The 21379-nt window shown below is 37.8% G+C and overlaps 3 protein-coding genes and 1 non-coding gene across 9 annotated transcripts; 2 read left to right on the top strand and 2 right to left on the bottom strand.

The window, feature by feature from the left end:
* Positions 1-3024: 3024 nt before the first annotated feature.
* On the top strand, positions 3025-3759 carry LOC149390979 (fasciclin-like arabinogalactan protein 14). The gene has a single exon (XM_089619904.1). It carries the CDS (start codon positions 3025-3027, stop codon positions 3757-3759), a length of 735 nt encoding a protein of 244 aa, XP_089476030.1.
* A 4489-nt stretch (positions 3760-8248) lies between these two features.
* Positions 8249-12140, bottom strand: LOC149390978 (uncharacterized). The gene is made up of 6 exons (XM_089620985.1): positions 11761-12140; positions 10949-11093; positions 10597-10857; positions 9555-9636; positions 9241-9431; positions 8249-8900 (listed from the first exon to the last, which is right to left on the bottom strand). The coding sequence occupies exons 1-6, from the start codon at positions 12114-12116 to the stop codon at positions 8610-8612; spliced, it is 1326 nt and encodes a 441-aa protein (XP_089477111.1). The 5' UTR covers positions 12117-12140; the 3' UTR covers positions 8249-8609.
* A 3867-nt stretch (positions 12141-16007) lies between these two features.
* On the bottom strand, positions 16008-16266 carry LOC149390977 (small nucleolar RNA U3). The gene has a single exon (XR_016300411.1). It is a non-coding gene; the product is annotated as a small nucleolar RNA U3 (small nucleolar RNA).
* LOC149390976 (putative RNA methyltransferase At5g10620) lies at positions 16089-20216 on the top strand. Of its 6 annotated transcripts, none has more exons than XR_016300392.1 (10): positions 16089-16491; positions 16597-16628; positions 16707-16849; positions 16942-17008; positions 17354-17431; positions 17707-17852; positions 18292-18358; positions 19472-19554; positions 19657-19909; positions 20002-20216. XR_016300392.1 is itself a non-coding variant. In XM_089621451.1 (8 exons), exons 1-7 carry the CDS (start codon positions 16440-16442, stop codon positions 18329-18331), a joined length of 558 nt encoding a protein of 185 aa, XP_089477577.1. In that variant the 5' UTR covers positions 16089-16439; the 3' UTR covers positions 18332-18352; positions 19949-20216. The 6 variants fall into 6 exon arrangements, 1 of the variants encoding a protein (XP_089477577.1); XR_016300394.1 differs by lacking the exon at positions 19472-19554 and adding an exon at positions 18977-19125; XR_016300391.1 differs by lacking the exon at positions 19472-19554 and having other exon boundaries at positions 18292-19125; positions 19657-19753; positions 19877-19909.
* Positions 20217-21379: the final 1163 nt, after the last annotated feature.

The raw sequence follows: 21379 nt of genomic DNA, 5'->3' as shown, positions 1-21379 counted from the left end.
TCTTGAACCAGTTGTCGATGAAGATCTCCAAGGCAGAGAGACTGGGTCAAGAATAAGATCGGCGTGAATTGACAAAAAAAAAAAAAAAATACCAAACTTAATTTCAACCCTATGAGAGTTTTATTAGATTTGCACCAAATTTCTGCGAATCTATATCTCGAAAATCAAATATCCGAGAATATCCATCCATAAATAACTGAGTTGAGAACATAATATTTTCAGATCTATTCGTGTGGGAGAACATGTGACTTTCAATAATCCGGATCTTGAGCACAACTTGTTGTAGCTTATTTTGAACAACTTTATAATTCTTTTGCCAAACTTAAAATCATGCCACAGAATATCAACAAAATGTAATCTTAAAAAAAAATATTTTTAATTTCACTATGTACTTTTACTTAAAAACTTCCACTACTTCGTAAATTTTTATTTAATATTCGATAAAAAAAACAAGTCCTATTATTCAGAAAAATTATATGCTTGGGTAAATAGATTAATTATACCATGTATTCTTCATTAATTTTTTTTAGGTAGAAAACAATATACGCAAGTTTTCAAACTTTTTTTGAAATTAATTTTCTGGCCAATTTACACACACTCGCAGTATATACAATCCTAACGGTAATCATGTGAGAAATAAAACCCCTCAATAGGAAGATAATCATGGCGTATTCCTGTATATACAATCCTAACGGTAAAGGGAAATACAAATCATAACGACTCCTTACAGGACAAATGTAATTAGAATTTGGTTTGTCCACAAATATATTTTTAATAAGTCAATGAAAGAAACAAGGAATTATACTTTTCCTTTATCATCAAATGTATTTCGTTGTATCTCCGAATTCATCTTCTTCGAGGGACGGGAGTACTTACAGACCGAATTGATCCCTCGTCAACGAATAATTAAACTTTAATTACAAGTACCATTTCCCCAGCCAAAAAGTGTTTTTTTTTTTTTTTTTAAGAAAGTAAAGGTCACTACATATAATTATCTTATACATAAAACATATCAACATTTTTTCATTTAGCAATTTTTATTTTATAAAAACAAGGCCAAGATTCCCATCAACATAACCAACCCTCTAAATCCAACGTCACCAAAACGAACCGCAGAGTTATCCACCACAGCTGCGGTGTCCCCACCGAGGTCATCGCCATCCTCATCCGGACCCTCCGCCGGAGAATTCGCCGGAGATCTCACCGGCGCATCCGCATCAGCCTCCGGAGCCTCCGCGTCGGCCTCATCTTCCACCGGCGCATCTGCCTCTGGAGCCTCCGCCGCATCCGAGTCCTCCTCCGGCGCCGGCGCGGCGGCGGCGACCGGAGGGGGCGGCGGGCTCGGGTTGGGATCGATGCCGGGAGGGAAAACAGCGGCGGTGACCTGGACGATGGAGATATCGTAGGGCTGCATCATGACGGTGCCGACGAGCTTGGACACCGGTGGAGAGCCCTTGACGCCGGAGCCGAAGGCGACTCCTCCGGCAACTCCGCCGGCGGCGGAGACGTTGAGGAAGCCCTGGAGGCCGGTGGCTCTCCCGGAGGCTTGGAAGAGGGTGGTGATGAGGGAGCTCCGGCTCTGTTGGACGAGGCGGAGGAGCTTCTTCGGGCCGTAGAAATCGAGCACGACGTGTGCGCTCAAGACGTCTTTCACGACGGAGTTGGGCTTGCCGGAGAACGCGGCGGCGGCGGCGTCGTCGAAGGCCAGCACGGTGACGGTGCGGCGGCTGTTTATGAGTCCCGCCACGCCCGTGGCTGTGAGGTATTTGTTGAAGGCGGCGAAGTTGGGGTGGTTTTCGAGGATTCTTGTGATGTTGTACACCGGCGGTGGAGCCACGGCGACGGCCACGCTGGCGACGGAGATGATGACGTGGACGAGGAGGAAGGGTAGGAGGAATGTGGAGGAGGGTTTGAGAGTCATCGTGATGGTGCTTTGTGGTTTTCGGTTTTGCATGTGGATTGATTACTATTGATTAACTATTTTGTTTAACCTTTATTTGCATGGCTGTTTGTAACGAGAGAGATTTTAGAGATGTGGTTGAATTTGTTGTTGTTAATTTGTTTTGGCTTTCTAAAATTGGTCGAGTTGTTTTGGATTTCTAAATTACGTAAATGTGTGTGTACGAATTATTTTTATCGCTATTTTATTATATTTTTATGTAATATACGTTATTGTTTAATAATTTTGTACCGGATCCATTCACGGAGTGGAACGCAAAATGTTACTTGTACATAATTAATCAACATTGTATTAGTCTTTGTCATGTAGTGTATATATATATATAGTAGCAGTACTAGTAAGCAATTTATTTATATATATATATATACATATATATATATATATATATACATATATATATATATATATATATATATATATCGTTTCATAATAATGACACAAAGTTCTGGTTATTCAACATTTTTTTTTCTATACGTCGAGTCTTCGCATTGCATAATACGTCATACAAAGACGCTAAAATTGCAGTTATAACTTATACAACAAAGCTGTAGAAAGTCGAAAAAAAAACTCCCGCTATAATTAGCAAAACAATTAAATAGTAAGCTGTACACACATCTCTGACCAAACCACCTCAATGCATGCATGCATGTCCCTAAAAAACGACGTCATTAAAAACAGAAAATTCCAACACATATCTACACATCATCAGCATTTAGTATTCTAATTATTATCCATGCTTACTAATCCCACAAACTTCTTTTTTCTTCTCCCCTTGCATAACCAAATGAACAGACTTCTAAATTCACTCCCAACCCTTCAAAACCCTAATCACCTCAACAGTATATGAACTAAATATCTCATAACATCCACAGAGATCCACTCCTACTGATCTCTCTCTCGATCGGAAAACTAAACCTCATTAAAAAAAAAAAAAAAAAAAAAATTCCCTCCAAAACCCTAATTAAATCTCTAACAACAACATAATCATCACCATGAAGAAGAGCAGAGAGCGGTGTTTATCAGCGGAAGCATTGATCATGACAATAACAACAACGGCGATAATAATGACGTCATCATTATTACCTCGTTGCCAGGGCTTCAACATAACCCACATACTGAACCGGCACCACAAGAGATTCTCAACCCTAAACGACCTCCTCACGAAGACCAACCTCGCCACCCAAATCAATCTCCGCCGTCCGATCACACTCCTCGCCTTCGACAACGCCGCCGCCGCCGCGTCCCCGATCACCACCTCCTCCGCCGCCAGCGTGGCAGACATCCTCGCCGTACACGTCATCCTCGACTACTACGACGTCGAAAAGCTGACCTCGGTGGCCTTCTCCGGCGGAAGAGCCACCCTCACCACCCTCTTCGAGGAGACCGGGGCCGCCGACCCGTACCAGGGCCTCCTCAACGTCTCCCTCGTCGGAGAAGGCGAGATCGCCTTCGCCTCCGCCGCCCCCGGCGCCGACCTCATCAGCTCCAAGCTCGTCGAGACCGTCCTGTTCGATCCCTACAAGATCTCCGTGCTTCAGATCACCGCCCCGATCATGGTCCCCGGGATCAACGGCAACGTCGCGCCGCCGCCGCTGAGGCCGGAGGTGGTGGTGCCGGCGATGTCTCCACCGCCGCCGCCGCCGCCGCCGGCGGGTGGGCGGGAGGAGGAGGACATATACTTAGCGTCGGAGCCGCCGTTCATTGGGGAAAGCGGAGCGGAGCGAGGATCGGCGGCGTCGGTGGCTGTGACGGTGGTGGTATTAGTGGCGTCGTGTTTAATTAGTGGGGAAATATGGTGATTGGTTTGTTTTGTGAGTGTTAGGGTTTAATGGATTTGGATGGATATTTAATTAGTCAATTGTTATTGGATTCATGAAAGTATACGTAAGTTGGACTTGAACATGCATGTGTGATGTGATGGCATCTTTTTTAGCTTGCTGTTAGCAGTGACGGATCAGTAGATATCCATGCATGCATTGGCTAAAAACTAATAGTGGGAATATATATATATATATATATATATATATATATATATATATATATATATATATATATTACGTGGTTTTTAAATTATTAACTGGGCAGGCCTGACCCCTGGAAAGGCACCGTTCGGTCCCTATCCTTGAAATTAAGAAACTAATTTCAATTTTAATACCGTCGTTTTCTCGTACGTAGAAAATTTACACCCAAAATAAAAGAAGTAAAAATGATTTAAGCTACCTTTTTTTTTATAATATATATATATATATATATATATATATATATATATATATATATATATATTTTATAATATTATGTTTTTCTATATCCTTTCATGTATACATTTCTTATTATATCTTTACCTTTTCCACTTGGTCTAAAAAAACAAATTCATTTTCAAATTCGCTGGTGGCGATGATATAGGAAGAATAATTTTCGCAAAAATGAGGATGTAATAAGTATCGAGTATAATCTTAGCGATATTTTTGTCTGAATATTTTGCTTGTGAGGTATATCATCAATGATTAGATTTGGAACGCACTACTACAAATACTGTTTTCAGGTGCGGCAGACATTCGGGTGCGACTTTTCGCACCCAAAAGTCGCACCAAATAATCTTTCAGGTGCGACTTGTCGCACCCATAAGTCAAACAACTCGCCGAAAATTTTCGCTGATTTTTTTGACTTTGGGTGCGACTTTTCGCACCCAAAAGTCTCTCAGAACTATTGGGTGCGACTATGTCGCACCCATAGGCTGAAAATATTTTTAGCGGCCAACTTCCCCCGCTTTTGGTAAAAATATCATTGGGTGCGAATTTTCGCACCCAAAAATAATGAAACGGGTTATTGGGTGCGACTTAGTCGCACCCAAAGGTCCCAAATTTTTGAGCGGCCAAATTTTCCTCCTCTTTTACAAATATCATTAGGTGCGACTTTGTCGCACCCAAAAGGATCATTGGGTGCGACAAACGCACCCGAAAGTGTCATTGGGTGCGACAAAGTCGCACCCAAATTCAAAGGGTTATATAAATTAAAGTGCTGCTCGGTTTTCATTTTACCCGAGCCAAAGTTTAAACTTCTCTCTCTCCGATTTCTCTCCTAAAAAGTCTCCGACCATCACCATACTCCGAACTCCGTCGCCGCCGCCACTCCGAGCTTCGTCGGCTCCCTCTCACTCTTAACTCCGTCGCCACCATAACTCTTTTCCCATTCTTCTTCCTTTCTTCTCCCACCACGCTGTCAGCCGTGAGTCACGAGGGCGCCGGACCAGGAGCGACCACCGGGGAAGGAGTGAGAGAGCGTCGGAGAAACTAATTCCACAAAAACAAGGTGACGATTCTTGACCTCGAGTTGATTTTGGATTTTTGAGCTCCGAAATTCAAATTTGGGGGTTTCGGATTTAAAAGATGATTTTTGTGAAATTGATTGGTTTTGGTTGCTCATTGAACTAGATTAGTGATGGTTATAGCTTGAATTTGTGGATTGAGTTCGGATTTCCTTGGTTTGGTAGTGATTTGGCGGAAATTTGATGAACTAGGGTTTGAAGATTCGAATTTTGGGGCTTTTGATTTTTGCGTGACCAGCCCTTCTGTGACCAGCACCGAGCCTCCGTTATTTGAACGTAAGTTATTCTAATTTCCACATCGTCATTTGAACGTAAGTTATTCTAATTTTGAAATACTTAATTTGAAATAAATTCAATACTTATATTTTCATAACAATTGCAGAGTAAGGATGATGTGACTTTGGGCTCCGCGTTAACGACGTAGGAGCAAAACACCATAATAGAAAAGGTGAATGGACGACAGATTGGGCGAGACGAGCACATGTAAGTCATATGTGATAATTACGATTACGTTACTTACATAATAATTAATTTTTAATAATTTTTTTTATGTGCAAAGGCGCGGATAATTACTCTACTGGCGGATCTTCGGCGACAAGCAGAAGAGCAAGGCGTAGTCTTTAACCAGAACGACGCAGAGGAGCACGCGATGCTAGAAATTCTCGGGAACCGTCAAGATTGGTATGTTGGAATAGGTCCAGCGGTCCCGAGATCATCTTGGGCTATTGCTCAGGCTCAGGACGAAAGCTCGTCGTCAGGCTCAGGCTCGTCGCGGCGCCGCGTTCCAGATCCAGTGGTTGGCGAGCTCCAAGCTCAGGTGGCGGCACAACAACTCGCTATGGATGAGATGAGGCGAGCCCAACAATAACAGATGGAGGAGATGCAGCGACAACTGTTCGCGTTCACGCAGCAGTTTTCGCCCTTGCCTCAGATGTCGTCCGGCACGATGCCACAGATGCCTCAGATGTCGCCCGGCATGTCACGGATGCCTCAGATGACGCTGTCGCCTCAAATGCACCCGTCGCCTCAGATGCACCCTATGCATCAGACAACGCCGCCATCAGTTTCAATGGCAGATGCTTAGACGACGCCGCCAGCTTCAGCAGAATTCCAGCGAGAGCGTACGAGCGGCAGTGCACGAGGAGGTAGCAGCAGTTCCGGAGGAAGATTTGGCGGAAGAGGGAGTAAAACATTCAAGGAGTGGTTTACAAACCGAGGAAAAAGAAAGGGAAAAGAATGAACATTTTTTTTAATTATTTGTCGTACATTATAATAATTATTGTAATCGAACAACAAATGTTTAGTTTTTATTATTATTATGAATATTAATTAATGAATTTTCTAATTAATAAACTATTTAGTAAGTATTATTTGACTATAATTATAGAATTTATAAGCATAATAAACCAAAAAAAAAAATTAAAAAAAAAACTATCGGGTGCGACTATCCGCACCCGAAAATTGAGCGAGTAGACCTTTGGGTGCGAATAGTCGCACCCAAAGGTCAACATTCCCGGCCACATTATGGCGGGAAGGCTATTGGGTGCGACTTGTCGCACCCAATAGTTTGGCGGGAAAACCATTGGGTGCGAGAAGTCGCACCCAATGGTTTGGCGGGTAGGCCTTTGGGTGCGAAAAGCCGCACCCAATGGCCTTCCCGCGGACTTTTTCGCTCATCTTTTCTGACTTATAGGTGCGAATTTGGGTGCGGAAACCCGCACCTAAAAGTCGCACCTAAATATCATGACCATCGGGTGCGATTTTTCGCACCCATAACCTTTAGGTGCGAACTTTCGGGTGCGAAAAAGTCGCACCTAAAGGTATCATTGGGTGCGACTTTCGACTTTTAGGTGCGAAAAAAGTCGCACCCAATGAGAAATTTAGGGAATTTTGTGTTCATTTTGAGATAGTTAATTACGTAATTTCCCTACCCCAAAAGCCAATTGAAGTCAGTCGTCCAGGCCTATGAAGCTATAATTTGGGTCCAAATATCATATTAAGGCCTAAGTTCAAAAAGCCAAGTCAAGTGTAAATAATAAAACAGAGCCCCATCAAGATGGAAAATTCAAGACGAAGTGTAAAGAATAGGTTTGGTCGCAGACTAAGCTGAGGTCTTACACGTCAGAATTGTTCGGATTGTGCCAGGCCTCTCATGGCATTTGAGGGAAAAGGCCAGCCTTTGACACCTCTAAAAAAATTGGAAATTACTTTAGTCGCTTTGTTATAAAAACTTTTTCCGAGAACACTTGCTTCTCATTCTTATTACTCTAAAAAAAAATTGGAAATTATTTGAGTCGCCTTGTTATAAAAACTATTTTCCAAGAACACTTTGCTTCTCATTATTATTACGAGAATAATGTCTCGTTTTATTATGAAAATATCTATTTTTTAGAATTTAGTCTTGTCGTTTACAATTTTATTAGATTTGTCTGTTTAATTTTTTTAACGTTTCATTTACATTTATATTAGTTTTTAGATTTTCATTAAAAATATCGCAAAGTGATTTGAAAATAAAATGAAACGAGGTATTTATAGGAAGCGTGGTTTATTATTTATATATATCGAGCCATAACGCTTACGAGGTCTCACGTACATCAATTAATAAAATCAGCAAATGTTGCTATATGATGCAAATAGCCACATTTTCTTGACTACACATTTGAGAATTATTTTTCGTTACAAAGCTTAATTCAATATGTCGGTACCAGTCTGTTACTTGATAACTAAATTTAATTAAACCAATAATTAAATTCCGGTCCAAAGTATTTATATTAAAAAAAGCTCCAGATTAATATGTTTAGAGTAATCTCAATTCTGAAAAAATGGACTGAAATGTTCCCAAATAAGAGAGTTTATAGTCCCCAACCAGAAAGTCTAAAGTATTTAAGCTCAATCAAAACTTTCCACGACTCTTATCTTACTTCCAACTGGAATAAATTAGCATCTTCCAAACCTGTCACAATTTTTCCAATTTTAGCATAAGGGGGTTTTATTTTCCAGAGCGAGATCAGTTATAAATAGCCTCCATAGTAAAGGACACTATATTTAATCTGCTTCTGTTTTGCCTAATCTAAAGTTGGGGGAATCAGTCTAATGTCTCATTATAATTTACTAAACAAACAAATAAATAAAAAATCAAAACACAACACGATACAAAAAGTCGTCTTTTTTTTTTTTTTTTTTTCCTTTCTTCTTTTAGTCGTTGTATGAACCAAGATTTGTCTTCTGATAATTTACAAGGGAAACCCGAGGAGAAAGACAGTTATCACTTTGAAGAATACGAAGCGGTTTCAGTCACAAGACTTGGTTGGTCAGTACAGGAAATTAATACCTACTACGCATGTTGTGAAGGGTCGTAGTGGAGGACGAGGACGGAGAAGCAGCGTTGTTGCGCTTGTTATTAAGCTTTTTCAAGATAAAGGCTGTGACGACTTTAGCCCCCAAACCCGAATGACAGCTGGCCAGGCATATTATGCCTCCCGCCACTAACAGCCCATTCGCCAACATTTTCTTCGACGGCCTTGTCGCTAATTTCTTCTTCTCAAGCTCATCATCCACCACCACGCTCGATTCCAAGCTCGATTCTGATGTACTAACATCTAACACCCCTGGAACCTGAATAAATACATAATAGCATATCACAAGTCCAATTCTCAATGTCTACTTCGGTTAATAAATTGAATAAATGTCTATTTTCTCTCCTGAAAATAAATAAGAATGGTACCAATGTGAAGGTCTCGACTTAAATTTTTTTATTGATGTGGTTAATAAAAAAATATTGTATTTGAATTTTAAACGAGAAGAAAAACTAAATTTTTATTTAACTTTATAAGGTTGAGTGTATTTTCTTAATTAAGTATCCTAAAATGGACTTTAACCAATTTAGCGCCTAATAATTTACTGAGGAAGAAACGATGCGTGAGAGAATTTATGATGAGTAAACAAATTTACGAACCCTTTTGATGAAAGTGAGTGCGTTCGCAGAGGATTGAGGGCTTCTGGCTAAAGGGTACTTCCTTAGTGCAGTGTCCATCTTGCAAATGAAACTCCAAATGCCCTTTGAAAAAGCCAACTTTGCCATCTCGATATTTAGACCGGCATCCTCTTGATGATACATCTTGATTTCACATGCATTTCTACCCGGAGCTGTGTAGTCAAAACGATTCACATTCAAAACACCAATAAGGATTAGTAACGAAAAAGATAGGGCTTATATTGTCTCGCTACATTATACATGGTCAATTGGAGCATGAGAGAAGCCTGACTTGCCTTTCCTGATTCGCCAACCAGATCTGAAATAACTAACACGTACGTACTTCTTTCGCTCCGGTGCAACAGGATATTCGCATTCCTGCCATAGCATTCAAAAAATTAAATGACAGACGATTAAGTAAAAATGCCAAAACAAATTATTATATTAGACTGGTTCCTGTCATAGACTCTTTGTTTTGATGAAACGGGAAATACAAGGATGAATAAAAGGAATAAAAGAAACTAAACCCCTAAGCTGACCTAACAATTATAAGCCTAAAATGATCAACAAAAGTCCAAGGATGTTGTCAACTCAGACTCAACGTCTTATCATATTACTAGCCAAAATAATGTACTGATAAGTATTTAGTAATTGTTTGATGAATATGTAATTCTGAACCTCTTCAACGACCTTAATGAAATACCAGTACAACTAGTACACTCTAATAATTTTTAGCTAGTCATGTACCAAATACCCATTAAGGATTTTATACCCACCTAAAATCTCATATACACAGATATACATATACATACATGTATGTACATACATATACACACACACACACACACACCAACACACACACACAAACTTTGTTTCTTTCTGCTTTACTTTACCTTTAAGCATGTCTCTTAGTGCGTTTCGGGTAAGTGGTTTGGGGAGACTGGGAAAAAAAACCTGTAAGGCAAATTTGTGGTGAAAGTCCAAAGCTTGGTTCCAATTGTTTCTCTTTTTAATAGTTAATTTTTTTTTTCTTTTTGAATACTTGAAGCTTCGGCTTAAGTGTATCTAAGACTTTGAGCCCAAAAAAAAAAAAAGTGTATCTAAGAAAAAAAAAAGTGTATAAAACACAATAAAATTAACGGAATTGCTATATAAAAGATCGAATTGCCACTCAAGGTTTGCCTAAAACGCATAAAAACAGATCAAGGGAATGTTCATTTATATTGCCTTACAGTAAGAGAAAAAAATGTAGCCAATAAACAGGGTAACCTCCAACTATAGAATAGCGAGCAAGTGCAATTTATGGTTAAAACCAGGACAATGAAATCAAGAAATTACCTTAATGAAGCAGTAAAAAGTCTTGTCATTTCCCTCCCACAGTCTCCAAGCTAACACATATTCTCTTGGAGTCAAAAGTGGGAACTTCTTCACCGTGCGGCCAATTTCAACTCCAGTGTTCGCGTCCATGTGTAACTGCCAATGATCCACGACAGTTCTGTCCCACAGCTTTCTATACTCATTATCCATATAGAAGTCTCTCAGTATCTCGGGAGAACAATCCTCGAAAACTGTACCACTCAAGTATTTCAAAGGCGCGTCCTGAAAAGCGAAACGTTTAGTCTTACGATTTCGTAACAAAGCCCTCTTCACCAATGAGAAAACTATAGAATTGAGATTAAAATTAATTAACCTTGGGCTTGCAACATTTAGCACTGTAAGACACGAGATTGTTGCTTTTGTCGATGACATTGTCCCATTTCTCATCGCTGCTCAGCGCCCCGTCTAGCTTCTCGATCAGAAAGTTCAAATCTTCATCCGATACGATCTCCAATAGCCTGAAAACAGGCACACACACACACACACAATTTCAAATTAACCCAGTAAAGTCTAAACTTTGACACTCCATGAAGTCAAGTAGCTGGGGAAGAAAAAACAATAGCGTTTTCAAACTAACTGACGTTCATCTTTATATCTGTAATCCTTCATGAATTTTTTTCAGCAATATCAAGCAAAATCCTTGGTTTTTTTTTTTCAGTCTAAATGATTACACATGTGAGATGTGATGTGACCCAAAACAACGCATGTTATCATAGCAATTTATTGTTACGAAAATAGTTTTCAACACATGTAATTATTTTATGGTTATTTAGTGATATTTCGTAACTATTGGAGTCTCAGCTGAGAATACCTCAAAACTGGAAGCCAAAAAGAAACTTTTTTTTTTACAAGAGAAAGAAGCCACATAAACAAAGAAAGAGACGTATAGTAGAGAATGATACAAAAACTGAAAACCACTATACAATCACAGAACCCAGAAACCGGTGTCTTGCTTTTTTTTTCTTCTTCTTATTAAACCCCCGAGGATGTGAAAAACACAGATTAAAGTGCCGAATAAGCAATTAAATATCCAATTGGCAGATCAAGCAGCTGATAAATAAAAAAAAATATTAATTGTTCATAGAAAAAGGCCCAATAGAAAAACATAAAATCGAATATAGTTACCGAAGTTTGGAAGTCTGAGAGCCAGAGGAATCAGAAGGGTTCGAAGCAGAATCGAGCGAAGAAGAAGAAGTGGAAGAAGCGAAGAGGCGCGAGAGGAAGGAAAAGGAAAAGGTTCTAAACGAGTGCCATATGAAGATGATGAAGAGAACGACGAGTGTAGCCCATCCGCCATGGACGCTTTCGCGCCAGAAATCCGCAGACGATTCATGGAAATCCCAGAATTTTGCCATTCCGTTCGTATTTTTTGTTTTTTTTCCCACTGAATTTAATTTTTTATTTGGTTGGGGCTTCGAATGGCTGAGAGTCAATCGACAGTCACATTGGGTTTGGCCTTTGGCGTAGAGAATAGAAAACATATGTAGCGGCTTGGGAAAAGAGATTTTGAGTTTTGTAATTTATTGAGATTTAAATTAGAGATCTACTTCCAATATAATAATATTGTATATTATATTGGAAATTGTGATCAATAACAATTCAATACTTAGCCACAAATAATAGAGAAAATAAATCTAATTTTTTTTTTTAAATGAAATGAGGGATTTTTTTTTATTTTTTATTTTTGGCGTAAATATATATAATGGATAAGGCATGTTGAATATTTGTCATCTTCTTATCAATGTCTAGATTGACGGGGAACACTTATTTTGTATTCCGACAAAAAATAATAAATAAATAAATAAATGAACGGACAACGTAAAAGTCAGGAATTTTATATACGGTGGCTAATCAACTGATAGGGACAAAGTATTGACGGATATATGGAAAAGTAAATAAGATAAAAATATAAAAGGATTGTTATTGTTTTTAGGTAGATTAAATAGATTAATAATCAAACAAGCAATTACAAGCAGAAAATAATATAGGACATACAGAATTGATAATTTTGTTCGGCAATAAAACACCTATGCAAAGAGAATGATACGTCTGATATTGAAAAGCAATCTATTATGTTAATAATCAAATATACATGACTTAGGTTTGACGACTCCATCTCAAACTCTTATCTTTTTTAGCTTATCCAATAGATGGTAATCTAAGCTCTCATAGATCAGAGACTCTCTCTCTCTCTCTCTCTCTCTCTCTCTCTCTCTCTCTCTCTCTCTCTCTCTCAAAGATTGACAAGCACGTCAATAGATAAAGCACAACAGTAGCAACCACCTGAAACTTGTTGTCGATGAAGATCTCTTAGAATAGAGAGACAAGTTCTAGGTTAAGGTCGCTTGAATTGACCAAACAGAAAAGTGAATTATCGAAATAAACCCTACTTGAGTTTTATTCGATCGATTCTTAATCTTCCGTTTAATAAGTCGGAATATAATAAAATATATGATACTTATATGTCTATAAAAATCGGAACTAAAAGATATTCTAGTTCTATTCGTGCGAGAGGAAAGTAGCAGAAATAACTTGGGTCTTGAATAGCCTTGAACAACTTCTTGCAACTTTGACTTGAGCAGTTTTTACAATTTGTTTTGTCAAACTTAACCATGCCACAGAGGATCCAACAATCTTTCCTTTGGCATTTTTGACAAAATCAACAATAGACATTGTGCAGAGTATTTGTAGCATATATTTATAAGCAACAAAGCATGTCTATCAAGTGCAAGAAAAAGGAAGTAAAACAAACATTGCCCTCGTCTTCAATCATCATCTACATCAAAAAGAGATAATTCAGTTACATTAAATGTTGCACTTACAGTGTACTCACCAGGGAGGTCCAACTTGTAGGCATTGTTGTTGATCCTCTTTACAACTTGGAATGGACTACCACCACAAGGTAGTAGCTTGGACTTCCTGTGTTCTGGAAAACGTTTTTATGGTAAATGAAACCAAACCTAGTCGCCCAGTTCAAGGATGACTTTCTTGCAACCTTTATTACCATGTCGTGCATACTGCTCTGATATCACTTGATATGAATCTCTATCGACTTGCTCCGAGACCTAATATCCTAAATAGCGCAGCTATGGATCATTCTACGAATTGGGAATGAAGGTGAAATGAATGATGCCACAAATTGCTACGAGAGACCGTCGGATGAGTCGGGTTCGAAATCTCACAAGCGCTTTGTAAGGATTTGAGTAGTTCTTAGATAAACGAGAGAGAGAGAGAGAGAGAGAGAGAGAGAGAGAGAGAGAGAGAGAGAGAGAGAGAGAGAGAGAGAGAGTAAATTCTCACAAGTTTTGAAAAGTTTTAATATGAGTTCCCTCTTGATTCAGCTTGAAAGTCTATTAAAAGATGCTTACAACTGTAGAGTATAAAATTTTGAATCACTCGATTTATAAATTCAAGTTTAATAAACTAGTTTCCGTTATTACAATTAAATTCTTGAGTGAATTATGTTGTAACCAAATATTTGAATTTTGTATCATCAGGACACGTTGTCATACAATACGTTTTTTTTTTCATATATATTATATCATTGAAGAGAAAAAAGAAAAACCAGTCTATTTTGTATGAACATTGTTGTTGCCTTAATTTTTTTTTTTTTTTTTTCGAGATGTATCTTTCTCAATCCTTCTCTTATTTTGAATTTCTCATCAAATTATTCATCGACCTCCATTATTCATAAATCAAACTTATTTTAATATGTGTTAATGGTATTTGAATTGTTCGTGGGATGATTGCTATACCGATCAAATTTAAGTTAATTAACTATTTATAGAATATATATTTGCAACTAAATTGGAAAAAAAAATCAAAATGTATCACGACACACTATTCCTGATAAAAAAAAACGTTGCAGTTAATTGTAGTTTTTGATCGTTTCAAAATAAAAAATTGTAATGATATTTTTTTCACTACTAATGTAAGAAGAACTATGATTTAGCTCATACCCAAAGCCGGTCTCAAAGTGCCGTCGCTTCACTCACAGCTCTTTTTCACCGCGAGGCAATTCTGATTCCATTCGAAATTCGGAACCTAGCTTTGAATCTGATGACTGTCCATTCATATATAGCTTCGAGAGAGAGTTATAATCTGTGTTAACCACATCAAAGTCGCACAAAAAATAGATATCCCATCAATAAACAAGTTCATCATAACCTTAATCATCACTAACTAATCACAAAATTATCAAATAATTCGGATTAAATCCAAAAAAATTACAAACATCAACACAAAATTTCTAAAATTAAAAACAACTCACAAAATTTCTTCATAAATCAATAAACCACTTCATCATAACCTTAATCATCACTAAATAATCAAAAAATTACCAAATAATTCGGATTAATTACAAAAAATTAGAATCATGAACACAAACCTTAAATCAACACTACATTTAAGTTCACAACTATCAATTTATACTTAATCTTAAAAAATTATCAAGAAATTTCAAGTTTTAAACTCAAAATCATCAAGAAATAAAATTTGGCCGGGAAATGGACCGGGAAAGGAATTACCGGCGGGATCTGGGAATATTTGGCCTTCGGCGCGTCGGGAACTTGGCGAGACGGCGGGATCCGGTCGGGAAGCTGGCAAATCTAGTCTGAGTCGCGGCGGTTTTTGAGCTCCTGCTTCCCGTCCCAAATGAAGATTTTTTTAGGTAAACCGGGTATTTATACCCGGTTTTGTTTTTTTTTTTTAACTGGACCGGACCGGGAAGTGGGAACCGGGTTCCCACCCGGATCCCGGTCCGGTTCCCCCGGAACCACCGGAAAACTCCGGTTTGGGTGGTTCCGGTGCCGGGTTGCTCCAAAAAGGGGGAACCGGACCGGTTCCCGTCCAGTTCCCCCGGTATTTCAAACCTTGGTTTCAAGAACTTAAGGGCTATTTATTTATTTATACAGTTCCATAAAAATATATCCTCTTTATAATGTTTTTTTTATTATTTTTTTTATCTATAATATCAAGTAAGAAAGAGAGAGTGTCGATTCTGTCTGAACACTATTGTTACATTAAATTTGTTCTGACGTATATCTTTCTCAAATGCTCTCTTACTTTAAAATTTCTTCATAAAAATATATTCATGAACCACCATTATTCATATTTGAAATATATACGAATATAAGTGTTACATAGTCAATGATGCATTTGAGTTGATTGGATGACTGACATTTTGATAATCTGCAAGATAATGAAACATGTATATTTCCTGTTTCATGAAATAAAAAATCAAAAGAAATTGTCGAGAGTTGTTTCTTTCAACTTTTATCCTCTCCATCTCATTAAATATATCAGTGGAGTTAATAATTCCTGGAGTATAAATTTAAATAAATAAAAAATTCCAAAAAGAAGGGGGATTGGGGAACCTGTCAGACAACCGTACGACCACCTCAGATGAGCAGACACTCATCTGAGAACGATCCTCTACAGCACAGGATGAGCAGACACTCATCTGAGAACGATCCTCTACAGCACAGGACCACACAGGTGATCGTGTAGCCGTTAATCACGCTCTGATCGGACGGTGACGAATCATCCACCAGGTTTGGGTTTCTGTCTCCTTAGAAATCAAGGATTCAGAGGTACGAGCCTATAGAACAGATCCTGTTCAAGTAAGGTCGTGCCCATTCTCCTTAGCGTAGTCTTATATATACACTCCTTTTCTTCATTAGCTTGTCGATGTGGGACTTTTCATTATATTGCTGAAACTTTGGTCATTACTCATACATACCATTTATGTTATTTTATTATCAAATATTACGAAACACTCAGAAGAAAGACGAGTCGTTGAAGAGATGACACTTTCTCTGACTCTCTCTGCAAGTCTTCCTTCTTCTTCTTCTTCAGGTTCTCAAACTCGCTGCTCAGTTATGGCTTATTTCTCACTCGTTCGCTCTCTTAAATCACTTCGCTTTCGCAGAACCTAACCCTCTCGCTCCGGGACTTTTTCAGGCCGGCATTCTAAGTACGTTGGCCAGTCCGTGGTAAGCAAAGCCTTCTCCGAACTTTTTCCATGGATTTCTTCCAAGGGTTTTCGTTTGGTATTTATTTATTGTTTTCAGAGAGCTCTTCCGATCAGAATATTGTGGGTCGGGAAGAAGAGGCCCAAAGGCGTAGAACTCGTGTTCGACGAGTACGTTGAAAAGCTCAAGCTGTATTGCAATGCCGACGATGTTCAGATTCGATCAAACCCTAAAAATTCACGGTAGACATACACGATTTGTTGGCTTTGATTTTGTCTTTGTAATGTTGGCTCTTGATGTGGAATTGATTTGCTCTTTTTTTTTGTTTTTGAAGTGATTGGAGGGTTCAGGTCGAGGATGAAGATAAAGCTATGATGAATCTTATCACTCCCAACGATTGGGTAATGCCAATTGTCTCGCTTTTTATTTAAAAAAAAAAGTTATATGTTTCGGTATTAGTTCATTTTTCTCTGCAATTCTAGTGTTGTTATATTATCAGCCTGAAGAAGCTTGTTTCGATAAGCTCTATCGAACTCTTGTTCTCGGGCTGTGCCTTTTCATCACACATGGTCGTTCAATGGATGAAAGCGAAGATAATGATTTGAGACAATCTCTTTGTAATTGAGGTTTCAGGAGATGGTTTTGACGGCGTTCAAGAAAAAAAAACTTAACAATGATGTGTGCTTCAGATTAAGCTAGTGACTAATTTGAGATCATTTTTTTTTAATGTGTGATTTTATCTGCAGGTAGTTTTGTTGGATGAACGCGGCCAAGATATCGGCTCTGAGCAGATGGCTGACTTATTAGGGGACGCAGGGAATACGGTACGATCTATAATATACTTCGATGATTTTGTTTTTTCCTTTCTATTCCATAATATCAATGTATATATCACATATTTTAGTGTGAAGGATTTCCATATTGCTCCCAGGCTTCTTTCTGGGCATGCTTTTTTTGTTCAAATTCCTTTCTAAAATCCGAAGTTTTAAGAACCATACATACAACAGAGCAGAACCCCATTGAGCTATCGATATGTGTTATCTGGGCATTTATTTGGATATTTATACACAATCTTTGCGTATCGACGCTTTCAATATAGGGAGCGACAGGGTTGTCTTTTTGCATTGGTGGGCCTTATGGTCACGGGAGACAGCTTCGAGGGCGTGCTAACTTATCTATCAAGCTATCGTCGCTGGTCTTGAATCATCAAATTGCTTTACTTGTGCTTGTTGAACAACTATATAGGTACGTACGTACATGTACTTAAAAATTCATTTTAATTTTTTTTTTTAAGAAATCGATCATTATCAATCAGTCAGTTTGTGTGGTGTAAAAAAAATTATTAAAGATATGCATGGATTTTGGAGATAATTATTACTATTCCAGTTACCATTTATTTTGCTAGTTCATCGGAGTATGGTAATTGAGGAAAGTCTTAATCTTAAAAAGACAAAGCAAGTTTTTGAAGATTAGTAGACCTTGTAAGTTTAGTCTTCTGAACTCTCCAACGGGAAAATTTTCCATGGGGATATATTTTTGGGAAGACATTTAGAAATAACAAACTTTACGAATTAGGTAGCTTTGTGGATGGATTTGAATTAAACAATTTCAAAGGTTTTAGATTTATTCTAATTTTCTGTTTGATGTGCTCTGATATTTTTCTATCTTGTGTGTTAAACTTCAGGGCATGGACCATTCTTAAAGGACAGAAATATCATCACTAATGTTCAATTTATATTGTTAACATATGGGTACTTACTTTCTCTTCCCTTTTCTCTGAAACTGACCTAGTTCATTATGGTTTATTTTGTTAGTATTTATTAAATTTATACACCATTGTGATTCGAACTCTTGAGATCTTAGCATAAATTGTATAAGAATAGGCACTTCACACATTGTTTTGGTGGTTGGCTGGTTTCGGATTTTCGTGACACATAACCATAGAAGATGAAGAAGAACGTCTGAACTTCTGAGAAATAAAATACCAACCAATTGTGAAAGCTAAGATCAATTAATGCCTTTTAAACCTCAGGTCAACAACAAGAAATTCACAAGTCGAAGTCAATCTTGAAAGAAAAAACAAAGCCAACTTCATCTTATTTTGTTCGTGTGAAGGAAAATAGAGTATATCACTTCACCTTATCTATCCAACTATACTCTTATGTCCACTCCAATCTAAAAAAGAGGTTGGTTAAAAGCCCAAAATGTAATCGACATCAATATTCCAAAAGTAACATTGATTAGTCTCATCGGAGCCACAATTCAGCAACTCAATGCTTAAATTTGAGCAACCGCTACAATTCGACTGAAACTAGGTATGAATGAAATGACTGTTCATCGGCTTTTGGAATGTCGCTGTGCTCGGTTAGGTTAGCCGAGCGGTTTTGGGGTGCTGGATTTGGTTCTGCTTCTGAGTTGTGAAAATCTGTCATCGGAAGAAGGAATGAACAAACCTCGATTCGGTTTTGGACAAGCAAGCCCTAATTGCTTTCCCGGCGCTGTCCTGGTTATTCTCAAGGTTTGTCGTTCCCCTGAGGATGAGAATTTCAAAGAAAAATTAGTCATTGCGTGTTTGATTGCAGAGCTTCTTTAGCCAAGTTTGGAATTGGATTAAAATTAGCATTTGCAAAAATGAAACATTCTTCGCTTGATGATCATTATGTGATAATGATCAAGCGAAGAATGATAATGCTTTTCTTCGCTTGATCATTTTTCCAATGCATCTTCTACCACTCCTGCCAAAAGTGGATCGAAAGCAGGTGTGATTTATAGTATACCGGAACACTTTTTATTTTAGGAAAAAAAAAAATTGCTGTTGCGACGTATGTCTGACTAAATGTTGTCCAATTAATTTCGATGCAAAGAAAGGCTGTGATCAGCTGATCATTGACTATCTGCAGCTTTCTTCAAGCAGGTCATTGTAATTGGACGGTGTTTCTTATCCATGGTTCTGATTATCAACGTTTCCCTTTTTTTCTTCTTCTTCTCATGTCGAAGGATTTCTAACATCAGAACTTGAATTCTTAAATTTTTCGCTTACAACTTGCAGGGGTTCAATCAGAACTCTTGAGGATGAAGGTTTTATATATTCTACTATCGACGGATTTCACTTTAAATCAGAAAGACGAGTCTCGCCAAAGCCCAAGGCAAGTATGATTTATACCCGGAAGAATAGAAAAAAAAAAAAAAAAAGAAGAAGAAGAAGAAGAAGCATTGCTGTCTGTTGCGATGTGAGTCTGGCTAAATGACAATTAACTTTTGATGCACAGAATCATGGACTATTTGCAGCTTCCTTCAAGCAGGTGGGTATGATTTGCATTTGTATTAAGATTTTTCGAAACTTCTTTTCTCTTGTTCTCATGTCAAAAATGATTTTCTTTGCTTGTTTATACAGACGGATGAACTCTGCCAACAGTTGAAAACTTAGTTGCAGCGCTTGTCTTGTCTGCGATTTCTGTAATTTTCATTCCGCCATTAAACAGCTGATTATATACGTTGTATTTCCTGAGAATTTTAGGGAGTGCTTATAGAATGGTACTGACAGTAGTGGGCTTATTGGACTTGATTTTCGTAAATGTAGCACTAATTAGTTATGACAATACAATTTTGGCTCAATTAACTCCTAGTCCAAATCAAAGTTTTTGGACAAGTGAAATATGATTTTATGGGATTTTTTCCAAGACCTCTAGCTATATAAAGCACCGCTCACGACCTTAGAAACTAAAATCTTTTATTGCGTTTTTATGAGAGTAATAAAGAAGGGCTTGTCGTGCTTGCTCTCTTGAGTGTGTTTTATATATACCTCTACTAGGGTTGCTAATAAGGGTTATTTGACGTGTTTAGATGTAGAGGTTAAGTCCTTATTATCGTGAAAACGAGAAACTGTATAAGAAGTCTTGGGAGAGATTTTATGTGGAAGCGAGAGGAGATCTCGAGCTTAGGGGAACTTAAGATGTAGCTGTAGAGATAAACGTAGGTTATGTAACTATCGAGGGAGTAACTGAGTGTAAAATCTTATTGTACCATATTATCATAATAAATAGTTTTTCAAATGAAAAACACTCCAAGACATAGAAATCATTAGTCGAATTCTAATTCTAACATTTATAATATTTTCATTAATTAAGAATGAAGAGGTAGGTTCAAGTCTCTACAAAAATAATTTGCTCAACAAAAGAAAAATTCATTATTGCCATTTTTTATGACTGTACAGTCATTGAAAATTGTTTGTTTTTTTCTTGATTATAATTATTCACCAATTTTTTTTGGTAATATCCAAATTCCGAAGAAATTCGAGTAAAAATCAACGGAAGTACAACGTTATCACAAAATGCCATCAACATGTTTTAGATAACAAAACTTAATGAAAACGCCAAAAATATAAATCGAATAGATTTTTGGCAATTTAAAATTTTAAAATCTTCAGTCAATTTTGGATTTTCCTTGGTTAAAATGTCAAAATCTTGTCTGCCCTTGTTTTCATTTGTTCCGCAACAGGTTGCCGGAATAGCAAACAGCAAAAGCGACCGAGGTTTAGATTTTGTCTTACCATACTATAAAAGAAGTTTATCTACTCGTTCATAGCTATCTGGTGTATAATACTATATATATATATACACACCTTTTTTTTCCTTGTGCATGCATACTCAAAACAACAATTGCCAGAAACAGATTCCATACATTGCATTGATCAAACCAAAACGTTCTAAACTCGTTGGGTTAACCGATTTGCTTTATGAAATTGGATCGATTATCGATTTTGAATATCCGGA

This window comes from Urtica dioica, chromosome 7 (assembly GCF_054948205.1).
Source record: "Urtica dioica subsp. dioica isolate 48M chromosome 7, U.dioica_male_clone48M_v1_H2, whole genome shotgun sequence".
Taxonomy (NCBI): Eukaryota; Viridiplantae; Streptophyta; class Magnoliopsida; order Rosales; family Urticaceae; genus Urtica; species Urtica dioica.
The sequence above is the reverse complement of the archived record's forward strand: the minus strand, read 5'-3'. Positions and strand labels throughout refer to the sequence as shown.

What these genes read in the sequence shown, in the direction of transcription:
- LOC149390979 (XM_089619904.1), top strand. Translation starts at nt 3,025, where the DNA reads ATGACGTCATCATTATTACCTCGTTGCCAGGGCTTCAACATAACCCAC.
- LOC149390978 (XM_089620985.1), bottom strand. Translation starts at nt 12,116, where the DNA reads ATGTTTTCTATTCTCTACGCCAAAGGCCAAACCCAATGTGACTGTCGA. An exon ending in TCTCAGACTTCCAAACTTCG is followed by an intron (nt 11,094 to 11,760) that starts GTAACTATATTC and finishes GCCTGTTTTCAG; the next exon opens with GCTATTGGAGATCGTATCGG. An exon ending in CTAAATGTTGCAAGCCCAAG is followed by an intron (nt 10,858 to 10,948) that starts GTTAATTAATTT and finishes TTCGCTTTTCAG; the next exon opens with GACGCGCCTTTGAAATACTT.
- LOC149390976 (XM_089621451.1), top strand. Translation starts at nt 16,440, where the DNA reads ATGACACTTTCTCTGACTCTCTCTGCAAGTCTTCCTTCTTCTTCTTCT. An exon ending in AGTACGTTGGCCAGTCCGTG is followed by an intron (nt 16,629 to 16,706) that starts GTAAGCAAAGCC and finishes TATTGTTTTCAG; the next exon opens with AGAGCTCTTCCGATCAGAAT. An exon ending in TCAAACCCTAAAAATTCACG is followed by an intron (nt 16,850 to 16,941) that starts GTAGACATACAC and finishes TTGTTTTTGAAG; the next exon opens with TGATTGGAGGGTTCAGGTCG.